Source organism: Mauremys reevesii, linkage group 2, assembly GCF_016161935.1.
Source record: "Mauremys reevesii isolate NIE-2019 linkage group 2, ASM1616193v1, whole genome shotgun sequence".
NCBI classification, from domain to species: domain Eukaryota; kingdom Metazoa; phylum Chordata; order Testudines; family Geoemydidae; genus Mauremys; species Mauremys reevesii.
In genome coordinates this window covers 229,181,212-229,201,490 of record NC_052624.1, presented here as the reverse complement: position 1 = coordinate 229,201,490, position 20,279 = coordinate 229,181,212, and the positions used below count along the sequence as shown (strand labels likewise).

Below are 20,279 nucleotides of genomic sequence, written 5' to 3'. Positions count from 1 at the left end.
AAGACAGCTTAAACTGTCTCATCTGAAGTACCAATCAAAAAAATGCTAAAACCATGCTTCCAACTCCGTAAACACATACAGTAACTCCTCACTTAACATTGTAGTTATGTTCCTGAAAAATGTGACTATGTGAAACAATGTTAATCTAATCCAATTTCCCCATAAGAATGAATGTAAATGGGAGGGTTAGGTTCCAGGGATTTTTTTTTTTTTTGCCATACAGTACAGTACTATAGTTGGGAGGTGCCTCTGCCTTATCCCACACAGGCACAACCCACTGGCACTGGCAACAATGAGGCAGACAAGGAGGCTGAAGGTGCTGTAGGCTAGGAGAAGCATGTTGCGCAGTAACAGCAGTAGCTTCCCCTACTCTTCAAGCACCAGGGGTGGGGGGGCTCAACCCTCAGCCCGCCCACGCCACCCCCTCCCCCGAGCCCCCACCTTTAACCCACCTCTTCTTTCCCTCCCTCCTTCCCCTTTACGCCGCACACAGCGTCCTCGCTCCTCCCGCTCCCTCCTGTCTGCAGCAATCAGCTGGCTTACAGCATTCAAGAGGGAGGGGGGAGGAGCGAGGACACAGCACACAGGCTCCCCCTCCCTCCCAAACGCCGCAAGCCAGCTGATTGCCGTGGACAGGAGGCAGGGGAGGGAGCGCAAAGGTGCGCCGCATCCTCACTCCTCCCCCCTCCCTCCTGCCTGTGGCAATCATCTGGCTTGTGACATTCAAGGGGCAGGAGGGAGGGGGGAGGAGCGAGGACTCAGCACGCAGACTCCTCCCTCCCTCCTGCCTGCGGCATTCAGCTGGTTTGCGGCATTCAGGAGGCAGGGGAGGGAGGGGGAGCCTGTGTGCCGAGTCCTTGCTCCTCCCCGCTCCCTCCTGAACACTGCAAGCCAGCTGATTGCTGTGGGCAGGAGGCAGGGGGAGGAGGGGTAAGGCGCTGATCCGTGGGGTCTGCAGGAGGATGGGAGACATTGTGGGGGGTGGGTGTAGGGGAGCTGATAGACAGGCTGCCAGCTGTGGACAAAGCAGGCAGCCAAACGACATTACAGCCAGGGCCAGCTCCAGGGTTTTTGCCACCTCAAGCAGCAAAAAAAAAAAAAAAGCCGCAATCTCGATCAGCTCTGCCGCCGCTGCCGCTTTAGTCTTCAGCAGCAGTTCGGCAGCTGGTCCTTCCCTCCAAGAGGGACCGAGGGACCAGCCACCAAATTGCCGCCGAAGAGCCGGACGTGCCGCCCCTCTCCGTTGACCGTCCCAAGCACCTGCTTGCTGGGCTGATGCCTGGAGCCGGCCCTGGTTATAGCGAAGCATTGCACAACTTTAAATGGAGCATGTTCTGTAATTGAGCAGGGATGTAAGATCGAAACAACATTAAGGAAGAGGACGTTAAGTGAGGCGTTACTGTATAAACCTAACTTTATGCACATAAGTAAAGTTATGGGACTACTCATGTGCATAAGCATCTACAGTATTGTGCCCAATATCATTAAATCCCTACTACATATTTCCAGGTTGCTGGTATACTGTATATGGAAAATAATACACCTCACATTCTTGATCCTTAAAACTGGACATTACATAATTTTTAAAAATTAGAGAGATTTTTTGCAATGAGATTTTCAGGAGTCATTAAACTATAAAAGCAAAACCTCACCTTCCTCCAGGACTGCTGCTGCTATCTTCACTATCCCATTGTTCATTTTTACTTCTTGGTACTGGAGGTTGCAACATCTCTGCAGCCAATGGATCAGCATCATTCTCCTCGCGACCAACCCATTCTCCAATCACACGAGGTCTTAGAAGGGGAGTATTAAAACCTGTTGCATCCTGAATAGAAACAAAAGCCAAAATAAACAAACAAACGAACCTCTACGCTGCTCATTCTCAGTGATGTTTATAAACTGGAAACAGGGAACAAACAAAAACGTATTACTTCACCTCACGTATTGATCCTCATTAAAATAGTACGGGACACTAAAAGGTCAAAAGCCTAATCCAGTGCCCACGGAAATCAATGGAAAAACTCCCATTAACTTCAATGTACATTGGATTTAGGCCCTAACTCCAGTCAGGTGTTGACCATCTTGGTACTCAGAACTAGAGCTGAGGAAATAAAATATTTTTTGGCTCAGTTGCTGAGCCTACAAAACAAAACAAAAACATCTTTGCAGGTTGAACAAAATGTTTTGTTCTAGCTGTGATAATTTTTCTGTTTAGTTTTTTAGTTTCATTTTGTTTTCAGGTATTTCTTTTACCTTTTTTTAAAAAAACAAATCCAGCTAACTTTCAAAATAAAATGTCATTTCAAAACAAAGTTAAAATGCTGTACTTTAAATTGTTGATATGAATTGATATGAAATGTTTCAAATTTTTTAAAAAGAACTCTCTTTTGGCCAGAATTATTCCCCAAAGTCATGAATAGTTTTGGGCTACCCCAAAACTGCATTTTTCAGCAACTAATTATTTGTCTGAAAAATTTCATCCAGCTTTACTCAGAACCTCTCTTCATTTTTCCCTTTAAAATCCAATAGTTTTGAAAAGGAGTGGCAGGTGTCCATCACTACTAATTTGGCTTTAAAACTATACATTCTTAATAAACCCCTTTCTATTGGAAACACCAATGTTTCAATTCTGTTAAGCAATGAATGAGATCACTTGAATATTGAAGAACACAGAGAAGATAGTATATTTCGATTCAATATCATCTCTCTTTTGCATTATGAATTCAGTGTGAAAATCTTACTGAGCAGGGAAATCAACTATTTTAAAATAATTCTGCTGGTTTTGTGGGTCATATTTTCAAATTCACAATTAAAATAAATTTTTATTTGGCTGAATTCAGTGCATTACAATAGGCAACAAATAATGTATATTGTATATTGCCACTGTGATAAACTGCAATTTCAAAGCTGGAAATCATATTTTTTGACAATTTGCTTGAAGATATATGGTGGAATAACTAGTGGGAGAGACAAAAAAAACCTGGGCATTTTAAAAACTACTGATGTTTTACAGCATCACACAGAAACAAATAGGCCAAATGATTATGTAAAGAGTTTGTGTAAAAGCAATACATAAGCCTTTCCCATTTTCTCGGTGTTGTGTGCTTATACGTACAGTGGGAGTTGATGTGGAATAGTGATAATCTGAAGAAAATTATGCTCCAGAATTGCCATTTTGAAATGATGTGATGGAGATGGTTATCCTGCTCTCACTGAATGCCATTTCTAGGACAGCAAGGAAATTTAAAATGCAGTGCTCCTAATTAAGATATATTGTATATTCCGATCTGTAATGAAAGACAATCATTTTAGGAAGACAAATCCTTTCGGCTGTTATTTGGCTCTACATCCCATGAAATATTCCTACTGTAAGAACAACACTGTCCTAATAAATGGCATCTGGAGAAGCAGCAGCAGGATGATTATTTAGATTAGCAACCATACATTTTTGTCCTTCTCAATAACAAATGATCTTTAAAGGAACACTAAATAATTGGGGCGACTACTTTAAATTATAGTAAATGAAAAGTTTGAAATATTAGCACTTATTCATAATATAAAACCATCAAAGTGTTCATAGTGTTTGAAATCTGTAAATAATGTTTTCCAATTAACACAAGGAAGCCAAATGTTGGCATTAAAAGACAAAACTTGAAATTGAAAAGATTTCAAATGCCAGATCCTATATTCCTTGAGAGAGAGAGAGAGAGAGTTTTGTTCACATAAACAGGTGTCTGACTCTGCACCAGTCTAGGATTTTCCTTATGTAGGAGGAAATCCTCAGCTACCTGTTCAGGGTTGTTTTAGGGCCATTTGGAGTGGCACAAAAGACCTAAGAATGAGCCAGAATCTGACCCTATATGGGAAGGGCTGTTTTTGTATTATATCTATATATCCATCCTACTGTGGTCCTGACCCTGCAGTTGGCTTCTGTCCATTCCACCCATTAACTTCCCCAATGCACAGTCAGCTGCAGAATCTGGGTCTTAATCTCTTTTGCTCTTTGGTTGTTATTATTTGTATTACCATAACACCTCACCACATTCCCTCACTCCACCTTTTACCCTATACTTCTCCTATAATGTATGTTTGTCACTGTCTTTTTCATGTCAGTTTAATTCTGCCCAGAGTTAATCATAGAATCATAGAATATCAGGGTTGGAAGGGACCTCAGGAGGTCATCTTGTCCAACCCCCTGATCAAAGCAGGACCAATCCCCAACTAAATCATCCCAACCAGGGCTTTGTCAAGCCTGATCTTAAAAACCTCTAAGGACGGAGATTGCACCACCTCCCTAGGTAACTCATTCCAATGCTTCATCACCCTCCTAGTGAAAAAGTTTTTCCTAATATCCAACCTAAACCTCCCCCACTGCAACTTGAGACCATTACTCCTTGTTCTGTCATCTGCTACCACTGAGAACAGTCTAGATTCATCCTCTTTGGAACCCCCTTTCAGGTAGTTGAAAGCAGCTATCAAATCCCCCCCACCACCATTCTTCTCTTCTGCAGCCTAAAACAATCCCACTTCCCTCAGCCTCTCCTCATAAGTCATGTGCTCCAGATCCCTAATCATTTTTGTTGCCCTCCACTGGACTCTTCCCAATTTTGCCACGTCCTTCTTGTAGGGGCCCAAAACTGGACACAGTACTCCAGATGAGGCCTCACCAGTGCCAAATAGAGGGGAATGATCACGTCCCTCAATCTGCTGGCAATGCCCCTACATATACAGCCCAAAATGCCATTAGCCTTCTTGGCAACAAGGGCACACTGTCGACTCATATCCAGCTTCTTGTCCACTGTAATCCCTAGGTCCTTTTCTGCAGAACTGCTGCCTAGCCACTTGGTCCCTAGTCTGTTGAAGTGCATGGGATTCTTCCATCCTAAGTGCTGGACTCTGCACATGTCTTTGTTGAACCTCATCAGATTTCTTTTGGCCCAGTCCTCTAAGTTGTCTAGGTCCCTCTGTATCCAATCCTTCCCCTCCAGCGTATCTACCACTCCTCTCAGTTTAGTGTCATCTGTAACCTTGCTGGGAGTGCAGTCCATGCCATCCTCCAGATCATTAATGAAGATATTGAACAAAACTAGCCCCAGGACCAACCCTTGGGGCACTCCGCTTGAAACTGGCTGCCAACTAGACATGGAGCCATTCATCACTACCTGTTGAGCCCAACAATCTAGCCAGCTTTCTATCCACCTTATAGTCCATTCATCCACCCCATACTTCTTTAACTTGCTGGCAAGAATACTGTGGGAGACCGTAGCAAAAGCTTTGCTGAAGTCCAGGAATAACACATCCACCGCTTTTCCCTCATCCACAGACCCAGTTATCTCATAGAAGGCAATGAGGTAAGTCAGGCATGACTTGCCCTTGGTGAATCCATGTTGACTGTTCCTGATCACTTTCCTCTCCTCTTCAGAATTGATTCCTTGAGGACCTGCTCCATGATTTTTCCACGGACTGAGGTGAGGCTGACTGGCCTGTAGTTCCCTGGATCCCCTTCTTCCATTTTTAAAAGATGGCCACTACATTAGCCTTTTTTCAGTCATCTGGGACCTCCCCTGATTGCCAGGAGTTTTCAAAGATAATGGCCAATAGCTCTGCAATCACATCTGTTAACTCCTTTCATAGAATATCAGGGTTGGAAGGGACCTTGGGAGGTCATTTAGTCCAACCCCCTCCTCAAAGCAGGACCAAGCCTCAATTTTTGCACCAGATCCCTAAATGGCTCCCTCAAGGATTGAACTCACAACCCTGGATTTAGCAGGCCAATGCTCAAACCACTAAGATATCCCTCCCCCATTAGCACCCCTGGATGCAGCACATCCAGCCCCATGGACTTGTGCTCATCCAGCTTTTCTAAATAGTCTTGAACCACTTCTTTCTCCACAGAGGGCTGGTCACCTCCTCCCATGCTGTGCTGCCCAGTGCAGTAGTCTGGGAGCTGACCTGGTTCGTGAAGACAGAGGCAAAAAAAGCATTTGAGTGCATTAGTTTTTTCCACATCCTCTGTCACTACGTTGCCTCCTCATTCAGTAAGGGGCCCACACTTTCCTTGACTTTCTTCTTGTTGCTAACATACCTGAAGAAACCCTTCTTGTTGCAGCTAGCAAGAGATGTTAAGAGTAACTCCAAGCATCATTTGGCTTTTCTGATTTCACGCCTGCATGCCCGAGCAATATTTTTATACTCCTCCTTGGTCATTTGTCCAATCTTCCACTTCTTGTAAGCTTCTTTTTTGTGTTTAAGATCAGCAAGGATTTCACTGTTAAGCCAAGCTGGTCGCCTGCCATATTTACTATTCTTTCTACACATAAGGATGGTTTGTTCCTGCAGCCTCAATAAGGATTCCTTAAAATACAGCCAGCTTTCCTGGACTCCTTTCCCCCTCATGTTATTCTCCCAAGGGATCCTGCCCATCAGTTCCCTGAGGGAGACAAAGTCTGCTTTTCTGAAGTCCAGGGTCTGTATTCTGCTGCTCTCCTTTCTTCCTTGTGTCAGGATCCTGAACTCTACCATCTCATGGTCACTGCCTCCCAGGTTCCCATCGACTTTTTCTTCCCCTACTAATTCTTCCTGGTTTGTGAGCAGCAGGTCAAGAAGAGTTCTGCCCCTAGTTGGTTCCTCCAGCACTTGCACCAGGAAATTGTCCCCTACACTTTCCAAAAACTTCCTGGATTGTCTGTGCACCGCTGTATTGCTCTCCCAGCAGATATCAGGGTGATTAAAGTCTCCCATGAGAACCAGGGCCTGCGATGTAGTAACTTCTGCTAGTTGCCGGAAGAAAGCCTCGTCCACCTCATCCCCCTGGTCTGGTGGTCTATAGCAGACTTCCACCACAACATCACCCTTGTTGCTCACACTTCTAAACCTAATCCAGAGACTCTCAGGTTTTTCTGCAGTTTCATACCAGAGCTCTGAACAGTCATACTGCTCTCTTACATACAATGCAACTCCCCCACTTTTTCTGCCCTGCCTGTCCTTCCTGAACAGTTTATATCCATCCATGACAGTATTCCAGTCATGTGAGTTATCCCACCAAGTCTCTGTTATTCCAATCACATCATAGTTCCTTGACTGTGCCAGGACTTCTAGTTCTCTCTGCTTGTTTCCCAGGCTTCTTGCATTTGTGTATAGGCACTTAAGATAACTTGCTGATTGTCCCCCTTTCTCAGTCTGAGACAGGAGTCCTCCCCTCTTGCACTCTCCTGCTCGTGCTTCCTCCCGGTATCCCATTTCCCCACTTTCCTCAGGGCTTTGGTCTCCTTCCCCCCCAGTGAACTAGTTTAAAGCCCTCCTCACTAGGTTAGCCAGCCTGCCTGTGAAGATGCTCTTCACTCTCTTTGTTAGGTGGAGCCCATCTCTGCCTAGCACTCCTCCTTATTGGAACACCATCCCATGGTCGAAGAATCCAAATCCTTCTCTCCAACACCACCTGCGTAGCCATTCGTTGACTTCCACAATTCGATGGTCTCTACCCAGGCCTTTTCCCTGCACAGGGAGGATGGACGAGAACACCACTTGCACCTCAATCTCCTCTATCCTTCTTCCCAGAGCCACGTAGTCTGCAGTGATCTGCTCAAGGTCATTCTTGGCAGTATCCCCTATAGGCCCGCTGAAATCATTGCTTAGGTGGTGACACTTTACTGCAAAGTTGAGATGACATTGTAGCAATACTGAAAACTATCTTTAAATTGAAAAGCCAGTAGTTGAAAAGGGAGAAAATTATATGGGGAAAACAAAGTGATTTAGCACATTTTAGGACTGCTGCCATTTTTGTTGTGTGGTACTCTTAAATTTTTCAGAAATTTGTGGAAAATGTTTTTTAGCTGTAGGAATTGTGTTGTAAAGCAGTCAGGTAGCATAACAGTCACCACAGGAATCAGGGGACACTGGTCCCTGTCACTTGACAGATGTAATCCATGTCATGTGACTAGAGGGCAGGGCCAGCCCACAACATTTTGGCACCTGAGGCAGGGAGCTCAAATGATGCCCCCATGCCCCCTCGCTTGGGCCAAAACTTTGAAAGGTCTCAATTCTGCCTTCTTCCTGTTCTACTCCTCTCATAGTACTGCTCTGCTACCTACCCCAATAAAGGAGAAATAAATTAAAATGCCTTGTTCCAAAATTTTAAGTAACACTTAACTTTCAAATGCCCGAACAGCAAATGTAACTTTTCTTGTCTGCATAGTAAACACTGGCATTTTTATCTGTTTGAATAATCAAAGTGGTGCTTTCCGTGCCTTCTTGGTTGCAAAGATTTGAACTGCCACCTGAAGATCCACAGTCTGGGCCAGCTCATGTTCTATTGAGATGGTTGCAAGGCCCACCAGCCTCTCCTGTGTCATTGTGGAGCATAGATGTGTGTTTATTAACTTCAGCTTGGAGAAGCTGCATTCTCCACTGGCAACTGTTACAGGAAGTGTTAGGAGTATGCACAGAGCAACAAAAGCATTTGGAAAGAGGGTGGTCATCTTATTTGTGCACATATATTCCAGAACAGCCTTTAGAGTTGATCCTGCTGAAATGCATCTTGAAAGGGCTTTCAGTTCATCGCCTAAATCACTCGCATCAATATCGCGCATGTCATCATGTGTCAACTCTGTCTCTAGTGCCCTGCATTGCTGGTGTAGGTCTTCTTCAGGTATAGTGAGGAGTTTTGGAATATCATACAACATCCCAAATATACTGCTGTGTTCCTTGAGCTGCATGAAACGTTCTTCAACTGACTGTATTGCACAATCTAGCACCTGGTTAAAGAATTCAACTTTGAATTGTTGTTTGGGGTCTCTTACGGGATTATCCCGTGCTCGTAATCAAAATGTCTTTTTCTTCGGTGACTCTTGTATTCTTGAATGGGTGGGAAAATAGCTTCAGTGTGAAATTCCTCTGCCAACTTCTGTGCACTCTTCAGAATGTTTTGAAATCCCTCATCTGACTGGTAAGATTGTAGGTATGTCTTTGCTTTGTCCAGTTGTTTCATTGCTCCAGATATATCAAGGTCAACACCTTGGAGTCTCTTGCTTACAACATTTATTTCGAACAGTATGTCATGCCACAACACTAAGCCACACAGAAATTTGAAATTTTGTGTTTCTGGTGATTCCATTTCCCTCTGCCACTGTTCTCCCACAAATAGTTCCTGTCATAGCATTATCCTCCATAATGGCAACTATGGCATCATCTATCTTCCCAATTTGGTGTTTTTTAGGCTTTATCACCTCCACTCCACTTTCCCATCATGTGGCACTCAGTAGTTTCAGTGTCAGAGAGGATGTTCCCAGATTTTGCTTCAAAATTTGCCATTGATGAGTTGATGCAGAGAAAAATACATAGATGCTTTGAATTACATTAAAAAATTTAGCAGCCTCATTAGAAGCTGATGCTGCATCACTGACCACCAAGTGTAATGAATGAAAACTGCATCGGACAAAAAAAGCTGGAGGGTTTAACTCTCGGATCCGTGTCTGCACTCCTCTGTTCTTTCCTCTCATGTTGGCACCATTATCGTGACTTCTCATGTCAGCTATCGCAATTCCCGTATTTTCCAGCTTTTTAAGACGCATATTTGTCATACCAGCTCCTGTAGTATCATCAATGTCAAATTCTAGAAAATGCTCTCTGACAGTCACCATTGTAGGGACATTTTCACTAGGTTCTGTTGTTGTTACAAAATGCACCATTAAAGTCATTTGTTCCATATGGCTGATGTCAGGTGTGCAGTCCAGAACAGAATATCATCTTGCTGACTTCAGATCTTCCACAATCTTCTGTTTGACTTTTGTTGCCAGTAACTGTATGATCTCATTTTGAACTGATTTTCCAAGGTAATAGTTGTACACATTTGTTGGGTGGTGACTCTTCTTAGATGCTCCTGGAGTACAGCATCAAACTCAGCCATCAGCTCCACAATTATAAGGAAGTTTCCATTGTTTGGCACACACAGCTGATCTGAAATGCCACGCAGTACTAGGTTTTGGGTAGCAAGCATTCTCACAATGGCAATGAGCCTTTTCAGAACATTTTGCCAGTAAAGAGACTCAGATGCAATCTTCTCTTGATGCTGATCATCTATGGTGGCCTTTAACCTTAGTCTCATCTCAGGCTTTTTCCACCTATGGAATGCTCTCTGGTGATTTGCTGTCTTCTCATGGCATACCAGATTTCTAGCCAGATTTTTCCAGTTCTTTGTTCCTATAGAACCCAATGCGGCTGTAACATTAGACTGGAAGAGTTTGCAACAAAAACTGTATGCAGCATTCTGGATTTTTGAGTACATAAGCCATGGCTCCTCCACTTTGTCACCATTGGGGATTTCATGCCAGTAGTATGTTGGATGGAAACTTCTATTTTCATTGTCTGTGGGGAACATGAAGCTTTTCACTTGCTGTGGCCCATGCAGTACAAGAAAGTCATTCAGGCTACTACTCAAGTGGGTCCACAGTCCTGGATCATCTAGACTTAAGGAACTAAACTCAGCAGCAGCTGTTTCTTGCACCTCCACCACACTCTTCTCTAGGAATGTGCATGGTTACATCCATTGAGATGGAGATATGGATGCTGCAGTAGCTGCCAGGTCACCTGCACTCTGACTAACTCACATCCTCACTGGGGCCAGAAGGCTCACCGTGAACATTTGTGTCTATGTATCTCAGGAGAGCTCCTTCCTCCTGAGATAGAAAAGCTTCCTTTGCTTTCTTTCTTTTTCTGAATGCTGCCTCAGAGGGGCGTTTTCTTCTTTCACACATGACTGCTGTTCTGTGCCAGCTATAGTGGCTCTCAACACTCAGTTGAAGGGGACACATAAGCAGGCTGGTAGCAGGGCCTGAGTGAGGGAAGAGATCAGCGTCTTAAGGGCCTAAATGGCTCCTACTACTTCAGTTGACTGCCTGTTCTCCTCAGGTGGGTTCAGGAAAGCAGCAGGAAACAGGAAGCACCCTGAAAAGCTGGTGTTAATCAGTCCAGGCTCCTGGGGGTGTTAGAGAGGTACATAAGAGGCTCCTCCTCTCTCCCTGCAGCTCCTGCTGCTTTCTGTTATTCCCTCTCACCTTTTCTCCTGCCTGCCTGTTATATCTCTTGTGCCCTCCTTCCTCCAGCACAGCACTCCACCATCTCTGTGCATCTAGAGCAGAGAGAATACATATGCACCAGCAGCAGACACAATTTTCTACACTCTGGGTCCTAGTAGCGCCCGGCGCCCCCCCCCGAGTCTGGCACCTGAGGCGGCTGCCTCAGTTCACCTCATGGTAAGGCCAACCCTGCTAGAGGGAGGAAATAAAGATTAGTCCTTTTCTAGTACCAGTGTGTGTCATGCCATTGTTATGGATAATGCTCCAATTACAGAGTTTCTGAAAGTATGTAAAGGCCTCATGGCCTCTCTTACCCTTCGGAAGTGCTTGCTAACAGTTCCAACTGCTCTTAGCCAAAGGAGACAGAGTGAAGGGGAGGGGTCAATTTATAATTAACTAACAAATTGGTTTTAGCTGTTGCCTTAAATTTTACTGAAATTTGTGGATTACCATACAAGGAAAAATCCACACTTTTTTCAGACCAACTTTCTCCTGTCCCTGTCTGCAACATACATTGTGCAATTTGCATATGACTATTTAGCACATGAATGTTGTTTGCCCTTTTTATGACAACTTACATCCAAACAATTGTAGGAACTGGGCCATTTTGTATCACAGCATTTTCAAGCTCAATTTAATAAAGAAGTTTAACAAGTCGTGTTATGCCTCATCTTCACCAACCTTGCTTCCATTTTAAAATCGTGTTAGATCAAAACATCAAAACTTCAGTGGCCTACTTTATGTCTTTCCTTTCAATTTTACAGCCCCTCACTGTAAGAGTGGTAAACAGGAAGTCAGAGAAGATTGTATTAAGAACATTGTGGCATTATTTGGAGCATTCTTTCAAAATGATTGAGTAAAGTAAAATACAATGTTTAATTTGCTGTCAGGTCTTCATTTGCATCTTCCATTTAAACCTTGGAATGCTAGCCTGATAAGTACTTTAAAGGACAAACAGAACGGTGTGTCCTGGAGTTTCTAGAGGATAAGCAGGAATTTAAGAGACTCAGTCTGCAATCTTAGTCATATGCATGTGTCTTCCATAAGGTTGGTGAGGAGGAGAGGGAATTGTGTCCAATTTGATTATTTAAAGCCATTGCTCAAGTCTTGTCAGAATGCTCCAGGACACTGTTCTGGCACTTTTTTGGGGAGCCAGAACAGCATCTCAGTGTTTCTGGTACTTGCGTTCTGCCACTTCTCGAGTGCAGCACTCACCTGCTGTTTAAAGTTGAGATTTGTTATAGTTTAATGGATCCTGTATTTGTGGGTGCAGTATGTTTGTATTTACAGGATTAGAATATGAAAAAGTATCTCTGAGATAACAGAGATGAAAAACCATCTTAGAAAAAACCTCTAATTGAATCTTTTAATATTAGGCAGCTTGCTATGATTTACTGGGCCACCTTCATCCCTGTGTAATCCTGAATCACTGACTCTTTGGCATTCTCCAATTACTAACTGTCCCTTCTAAAAGTGAGGCCTGGTCTACACTAGGCGTTTAAATCGGTTTTGCGAGCGTAAAACCGATTTAACGCCACAACCGTCCACACCCACAGGCACCATATTTATATTTTTTTTTAAAATAAACTGCTTACTCCTCATTAACGAGGAGAGAGGAGTAACGCTATTAATTTACATAATATTATAGATTTATGGTTGTGTGGTGATCGACGGGCCGGGCTTCCTCTCCGAGCTATCTGCACGCACCACCACTGACTGGACAGCTGAAGTTGCCAGATGATGCAGTGCCAGGTAGACAGGAAAAGCCCCTAAACTTTGAATATTTGTTTTTTGAAGCGTGCGGAGGAGCTCCAGGCACTGGTGGCGAAAAAAAAAAAAAAAAAAAGAAAAAAAATGAGCTCCGCGATGGACCATGCGGATGTGATCGCCAGGACGGCTAATCTGTCTCTCTCAAAAGAGCTCCGTAAAAAAAAGAAAAAAAATCAAATCATTTTTAAAAAAAACAGACCAGAAGCAACGCACTGCCAAGCGACTGCGCGACCACAAGCGAAAGAAGAAGCATCAAGATCAAATGGAGGCTGATGGACTGGAGTGACTCACTGCTTCCCAGTTCTCACAGCTTCCCTGTTGCATTCTTGGCTGAGCTCCAAAGCTCCAAAGGGTTCTAACACCACAAACACACAGGGGGGCATAGTCAGGGCATGGCTCACCCCTCTACACCCCAGAAGTGAACCCCAAAACAACTTCTCAAAATGACTCTCTCACCCACCTAATACTGCACTGCTGGCAGATTGCAACACCTGGCAGCACTCAAAACCAACATCCTTCCAGCCATCATGGTGGGTGGCCTGGTGCAATGGCCCTGGGTGGTCGGCATCAGCCACCTATTGGGCAGGCAGGTAAAAAGGCAAAGGGCATGATGATGGGTCAGTCTGTTATCAGTATGGGTGCCTGCGTGCCTGGTTCATTGGTTTATGGTGGTGCATCATGGTAAATGGCCATCATCTCATCATCACCCATCAGCTGGCCTGAACAGCCCCACCCCCCCCAATGTGTAAAGAAACCTGAACAGTGCCCTGAACTGGCAGATCCTCCCCTCACTCTCCCCTCTCCCTTACTGTGGACTATGGACTATCACAGTCCTGTCTTCTACTCATCACTCACCTTCCTCACACTCAAATCACTTCTGCTTATTCTATTCCTTTATTACTTCATCACAACAGACAATGACAATGTAGCAGGGGCTGAGGGAGGGAAGAAGAAGGGGAACAGGTGGGGTTGTTGCAGGAGCAGGTGGTGAGAGTGACACAGAGCACAGCTCATAATTTCTGACAAGTCTGAGCTGGCAGCTGTGCTCTCTGATACAGTGGTTCTCTAGTTCTCTAGCTTGGTTCTTTCTACTAGGAGGCAGGACTAGGATATATTGGGGGAGACTTGCTATTCTAGGATTCTGGGGACTATTTTTATTCTAGGCAGGAGGAATTCTTTTTTTTGTCAGGGGGGATTAATTTAACAGCAAATGGAATAAGCAATTTTGGGGCACTTAGCCCAAAGCAAAATGGCAGCAACAGAAAAAATGGAAGCAAATCACACAGTGGTAATATGGTGGTAGCCATAATGCACATATTACTGCTGATAGGTATATGGCTGATGTGCAATGGCACTATCATGCAAGCTAAAAATGCTGCTAAAAGCATGCTGCTGAATGCTGTGTCGCTGCTGAGTGACAGTCGCACCAAAGGTGACAGGATTGCCATGCATGACAGCTGCAGCAGCTAGGAGCAAATCAGGCATCAGCCATGCAATGCTTGCCGTGCCTTCTGAGCGCGAGGAAAAACCCGAAATTTACTAGGAGGAACTGACATTTACAAACCAGCACCAGACCGAGGATTCAAAGGGAGGAGGAGGCGGCGGGGAGGGGCGAGGAAGGGAGGGGAGGCAAGAGGACTCCAAGCCACGCCACTCTCCAGTGGGACATAGCCAGCCACGGACGATAGTACTCGGACTTTAATGTGTAACCACACCACCGGGTTAATTGTGTGGACGAATTTTACATTACATTTTATCTTTAATTTTTACAAAGTGTAGTGTAGCAAAGTGTGATGTGAAGCAAAGGAATTTCTAAGCACTGTTGCCAAATCTCACAATATTATTGAAATCTCACTTTATTTGGAGTTTTACATAAAGCCCCAATCTCTGGAGACCTCCAATTCAAAATGTTAGCTTTATTTTTTAAAAATAGCCCTTACATTTCTGAAGAAAAGCTTGAAAATGTGACCCAAATGTCCCCTAAAGGGTCAAAAAACAAAAGGCAAATAAAACTCCCCAATATATTATTGTTCCCAAAATCACAAGAGAGATTCAGAAGTCAAAGGCAGTTGCAGCTCCAACCTGTATTCCATAAAGGTGAGGGTCTGGAGCTAGCAGTGCCCTCCCAAAGTGGAAGGTTCTGACCCAAGAGAGGATGAACCAAAGTACTAAAAGCTGATTCAACTCATTCTTCTGGGCAACCAGCAGGACATCCTCAGAGTCCGGGCTAAATTTCAAGCTACTCTTTCCTAGTAGAACCTAGTGATGTCAGTGGTTCAAATACCACCTGCCCTCTGCAAAATGTAAATTGCATCCAGAATGCAGCAGCCCTCACTGGAGGAGCTGGAGAATCAATGCATGAACTAATCATACTTCCAGGAACCCCTTTGGGCAGTGCTGGCCCTAGTCTTTGCAAGGCTGTCTGTGAAATAACGAACAGAGATGTGCAATTAGTGTTTGCCTATTACCCACCCATTGCCTATAATTACCCACCCATTCCCCTACTATTATTAACATTGCTATTTAACCTGAATGTCTCACACATTTAGGATGTAGCTATGAATAAATATTGAAATAATGAATTAAAAGAACAGTTTTCTAATACAGAACTCTTTAAATAGTGTATCTTGAATTTTAAAAATGCTTTAAAACTCTGAGTTTTACTATGCTCCCCTGTTATATTGAGCAGGGTCCTTTGTGAAATCCTGAGACTATAATAGCCAACATGCTCAGGCTCATGCCTCCTCCTGTGAAGTTGTGTGTACTGTTTCTTTGTGAAAATTAAGCCAGGCAGGAGAGGTTTTATAGTGCTGCAGAGACAGAGCAGCTTTAGGGATAATACTGTTCTACGTTTAATACAGTTACTGTTCAGTGTTAGAGGGTGACTCCTTCTGTAGTTCAAAGGCCAGACTAGATGATCATAATGGTCCCTTTTGGCCTTAAAATCTATTGATCTGTGAATCACAACACCTCTCCTTCAGTTTCTTTCTGTGCACGCTTTGGCTGCCGCCTCTTTGCTGTCAGTGTCAGCTTTGCTCCTGCTCTTACCGGGGAAAAAACCTCTTGTGGGGCTAGAAAAGGATTTGTCTCATCAAGCAAACAGTAAAATTAACTATACACAAAGAAAAGAGGAAAGATATGTAAATGAATGTTTCAATTATAGTAATTTGAGGAATTTGAGACAAGGTGAGTGAGGTAATATCTTTTATTGAAACAACTTCTGTTGATGAGAGACAAACTTTGGTGACCTGAAGAGCTCTGTGTAGCTCAAAAGCTTGTCTCTCTCGCCAAACAGAAGTTAGTCCAACAAAAGACATTACTTCACCCACCTTGTCTCTCCAATATCATGGGACCAACAGTTACAACTACACTGCATAAAAAAATTAATGTAAATTTTCAAAGTGATGGTTTCTCTTTAATTTTTTTCACTTTACCTATTTTCCTCAAACATATGATAAAGCAGATGCAATACTGTAAAAATGTGAAACAGTTTGCATGACTGAAAAGTATACAAGGATTAAAACAAAATTTCAGAATGTTCAAAATAAGCAGGTAAGTACAGTAGCAAATGAACTGTGTTTGCTGAAATTTATTTAACAAATCAGTATCTTAGTAATGTCATCACTACATTGCTTCCCATTAAATGGTGATTTTCACACTGAAGTATAACATTTCAAAATATTGCATGTTTTGAGGCAAAAACAGGTCTTCATCAAGATGAAATGTAAGTATTTTTTAGATACTTCCTCAAAAATAAAAGCATGTGGGATAACAAATTCTCTTTCACTCAAAATGCTTCTATTCTTCAACAAAAAAAGTGACATTTCACAGGTTTATGACAGGCAAAACAATTATGACTGGCTCACTCATTTCAATACAAACTATTCACGTTGTCAGGGTTCTAGTAGCATGTCTTTTGTTTTTACATTTAACAACTACTACTGGACACAGTTCTAGATGTGTGTAAAAAGTAAGAATAAAGGCCCAGGTCCTGAAATGCTTATAAGCACATGCTTAACATAATTAACAGGATTACTTGAGTTTAGAATGCATGTTAGCATTAGAAAGTTCAGTGCCAAAACACACAAAAGGTGTGTGTAAACACCATCATTTGTAGATAGCAGCCCCATATCCCACATGACTCTTTGGCATATGCATCATGCCTCTCTGAAACCCCTATCTTGGAGAAGTCTCTCCACCACTTTAAGTAGCCACAATTGAGGCGTTCATCTTATACTGCATGCAACTGTGAAATTAGTATTCATGTTGTTTTTCTGGCATGTGCATACCTAATCAGATCTGGGGCCAAAGAATACTCCTAAAGATGTTCACAAACAGTAGAATTACTTTAACTTAAATTTAATAGGAGCTACCCAAAAAATACTACCTCAAATCAACAATAATTATACTTATAGGAAATATTTAGCTTTAGGTATCCTATAAAATTATCCCTATAGATAAAATTAAGCAAAATAAGATGTACAGCTCAATAGCTTTTACGTGGCCTGAGCTAAAGCCCATTAAAGTCAATGGGAGCCTTTCCGCTGATGCCAGTGGACTTTGGATCAGGCCCATAACATATATGAGCCCTGTCAACAGCCCTTAGGTACCAGCTCCCCCACTGAATTGAATAAGAGTTAAGTGTATGCGTAAGGACTGTAAGACTGAACTCTCACTGCCTAAAACTACCATAAACATCTGCCTGTTTGCACTATTCATTAGGTACACAATATCTCTTACCTTCTCAAGTTCATCAGAAATAGCAATGCCTGAAAACAAAGCAGATTTTAAAAAGCAATTTGAGAAACATTCTTTGTGGAAATGTATTTTGTTATAGTAAGTAAAACAAATGTTTAATCTGGAAACTTGCATAATTCTCTTATTGCAAATGCAGTCTATTATATTTTGTTCCATTAGTGAAATTGACCAGATGCAATGTTCTATAATTTTCTTCAGGGGCAATATAATCAAACTGAGCTTTCAAACAATTATGAAACTCTGGAAATTTGTGGCTGTAGTAATAGACTGATGAAAAGCTAAAATTTGCTTCTATTTGTTTTCTAAAATTAAAAAGGCAATTTAATATTTGTAGTTTGAGCACATTATGATGCAAATCCTGCTTTGACCAACAAACATCCACACACTATAATATATATATATATATTTTATCTGCCTGACATCCAAATGCAACATAGGCCTGACTGCTCTACTTTGCACTTGCAGGAATAACTCCATGAAAGTCACTGAAATTAAACCAGTAAGAAGAGAAGTAGGTCCAGTGTCTCCCAGGGAACATCACACTTCTAGATAGGGCAGCTGTTCCAAATCCTGAGCAAGCACAACATGCCACCTGATATTCTGCTGACTTACACTTTTGGCTGATAGCAACATATACAGTTGCCTGCTTGAGAATTCACTTTGTCCCATTTACATCAAATCATTCCACCTTACACTATGGTGTAGGTTGCAGTGTAGTAGACGTGCATAGCTGCCAGTACAGCCCCATGTGCTATGACAGGATGATGCTCATCCTGCCTCACTATGTCATATGCAACACCATCCTGCACCCTTTTCTCCTCCCATTCCACTGAAGCCATTAAGCGATTTTGCTCTAAAACTTAACCAAACATATTTTGGGATGGATCACTTGATGATTACCTGCTCTGTTTATTCCCTCTGGGGCACCTGGCACTGGCCACTGTCGGAAGACAGGATACTGGGCTGGATGGATCTTTGGTCTGACCCAGTAGGGCCATTCTTATGTTCTTATGACTGTCATCTAAGACTTATAAAGCGATCCAGTACTCCAGTGTACGAGAGCTCGTTTTATAAGCTATGCATTATACATCTAGGAGCAAATTTGAGAGCTAACATAGCTCTTTATCTTTGTAAATTTACCCTAGGGTTAGCTCAGTCTAAACTTATTCCCAATAATACAGCAAACAGTTAATAGCATGTTATTCTTAGACCGTAGCTGTATGATTTTTTACTTTATTGATAAATTTTCAATCATACCTACATGTTGCTATTTTTAATTTTAGATAGCTTCCTTTTACTGATTTGTTTTCAAAACATAGTGAAATACAAACAGAACTGTAATTAACATTTTAGGACCTGATCAATACATGAGAAATAAACAGAAGTTAATGGAACATTTTCTGAGTTATTCAGTGTTTACAAAATACACTTTGTCTACCCCCACAGCAATTAATCTGTTTTCAATACCTTACGGCTTTTATTTAATACATAACTACACCACTGTCCATATAGTATGTGGAGCAGGAAGTTGTTCCAATTTGAGTAATATATCCCATGAAATCCATTGTTCCTCCCTTCACCCTCACCCCCGAGTTGTGTGGGTGTATGCAAATGAAAGCAGCTGCACAAAAGTAAATTGTGAAAATTAAATTTAGCTGTCTCTTCACCCTGCACAGCCCTGTTAATGTAAGTAAAGATTTCCAAAACCCAGCTCTCCATAGCATTTGATTTTTTCTGGAAAACTAAAGCTAATCCAGCTCACAACCACAGATGTTATGATCTACCCATTCAGACACTCTACATCTTCTCAGCAACTTTCAATGATTTTTAAACCAGTTTTTTTGCCCTGTGAGCAGTCCCCTATTCTCCTGCTTCACATGTCCAGTCACTACTGTTGCATCTGTGGAGCCTAAAAGCAATGCAGATGGACTTCTTTTCATGGGCAAAAGCAGTCACAAAAGAAGCAGAATCATTACAGAACCCAGGATGACTCAATGCCTAGGAGGAAGTGCTGGTGCTAGTCTATTTGGGGCCGATATCACTCCCTCCTATAGCAATACAGGAAAATAAGAGAGGGTTCTGGGGGAGAGAATTTCAATGAGGACTTCTTCACAGAGATCCTTCTACATAGCTTTTTTCATGCATCTCCAAAAGAGACAATGTGGACAACTCTCAAAGCAGGCAGATCCCCCAGGATCCACAGGATTCCAGGGCCATCTGAACTGATGTTGGGTTCCAGTGACTTCTTCTAACTCCCTAGTAGCAGAGCTTGATTGAAGTGTTGCTAGCAGGGACATCCAGTGGCTATGGTTGCTCCATGGACAGGGTGAATCATAACCACCACACAATGGTATCTGAGTTACCACAGTTACTTCCTTAACTGTTGGCAAATATTGACTTTTTGTTGTTAAAGCAGGTTATTTTCAAAGTAATTTATTTTAAAATGACACAGTCAATTTAAAAACCACACTTCTGTTAATCATCATAACAAAAGTGAGTAAATGTTAAGTCATAAAATTCTGAAAACTGAAAAATTAGAGCAAAAAACCACACCACTCCATTTTCTTTACCATGTGCATTTGACACCATTTCCCTTGTACAGCCTATCAAATTCCATTGTTTGTGTGATTTTTTTTTTATACTGCACAAGGGAGAGAAAAAACTTTTTTAAAAAAATAA

General features: G+C 42.5%; 1 protein-coding gene across 7 annotated transcripts in view; it reads right to left on the bottom strand.

Annotated features, from left to right (window-relative positions):
• The window catches only part of C2H8orf34 (chromosome 2 C8orf34 homolog), a 292,844-nt gene that overhangs the window by 194,410 nt on the left and 78,155 nt on the right, over positions 1–20,279 (bottom strand). For all 7 annotated transcript variants that reach the window (XM_039522706.1, XM_039522711.1, XM_039522710.1 and 4 more), the window contains exons 5-6: positions 17,583–17,611; positions 1,653–1,825 (exon numbers count right to left, since the gene is read on the bottom strand). In XM_039522706.1, the coding sequence (XP_039378640.1) occupies positions 1,653–1,825; positions 17,583–17,611 (202 nt within the window). The remainder of the gene's footprint in view (positions 1–1,652; positions 1,826–17,582; positions 17,612–20,279) is intronic.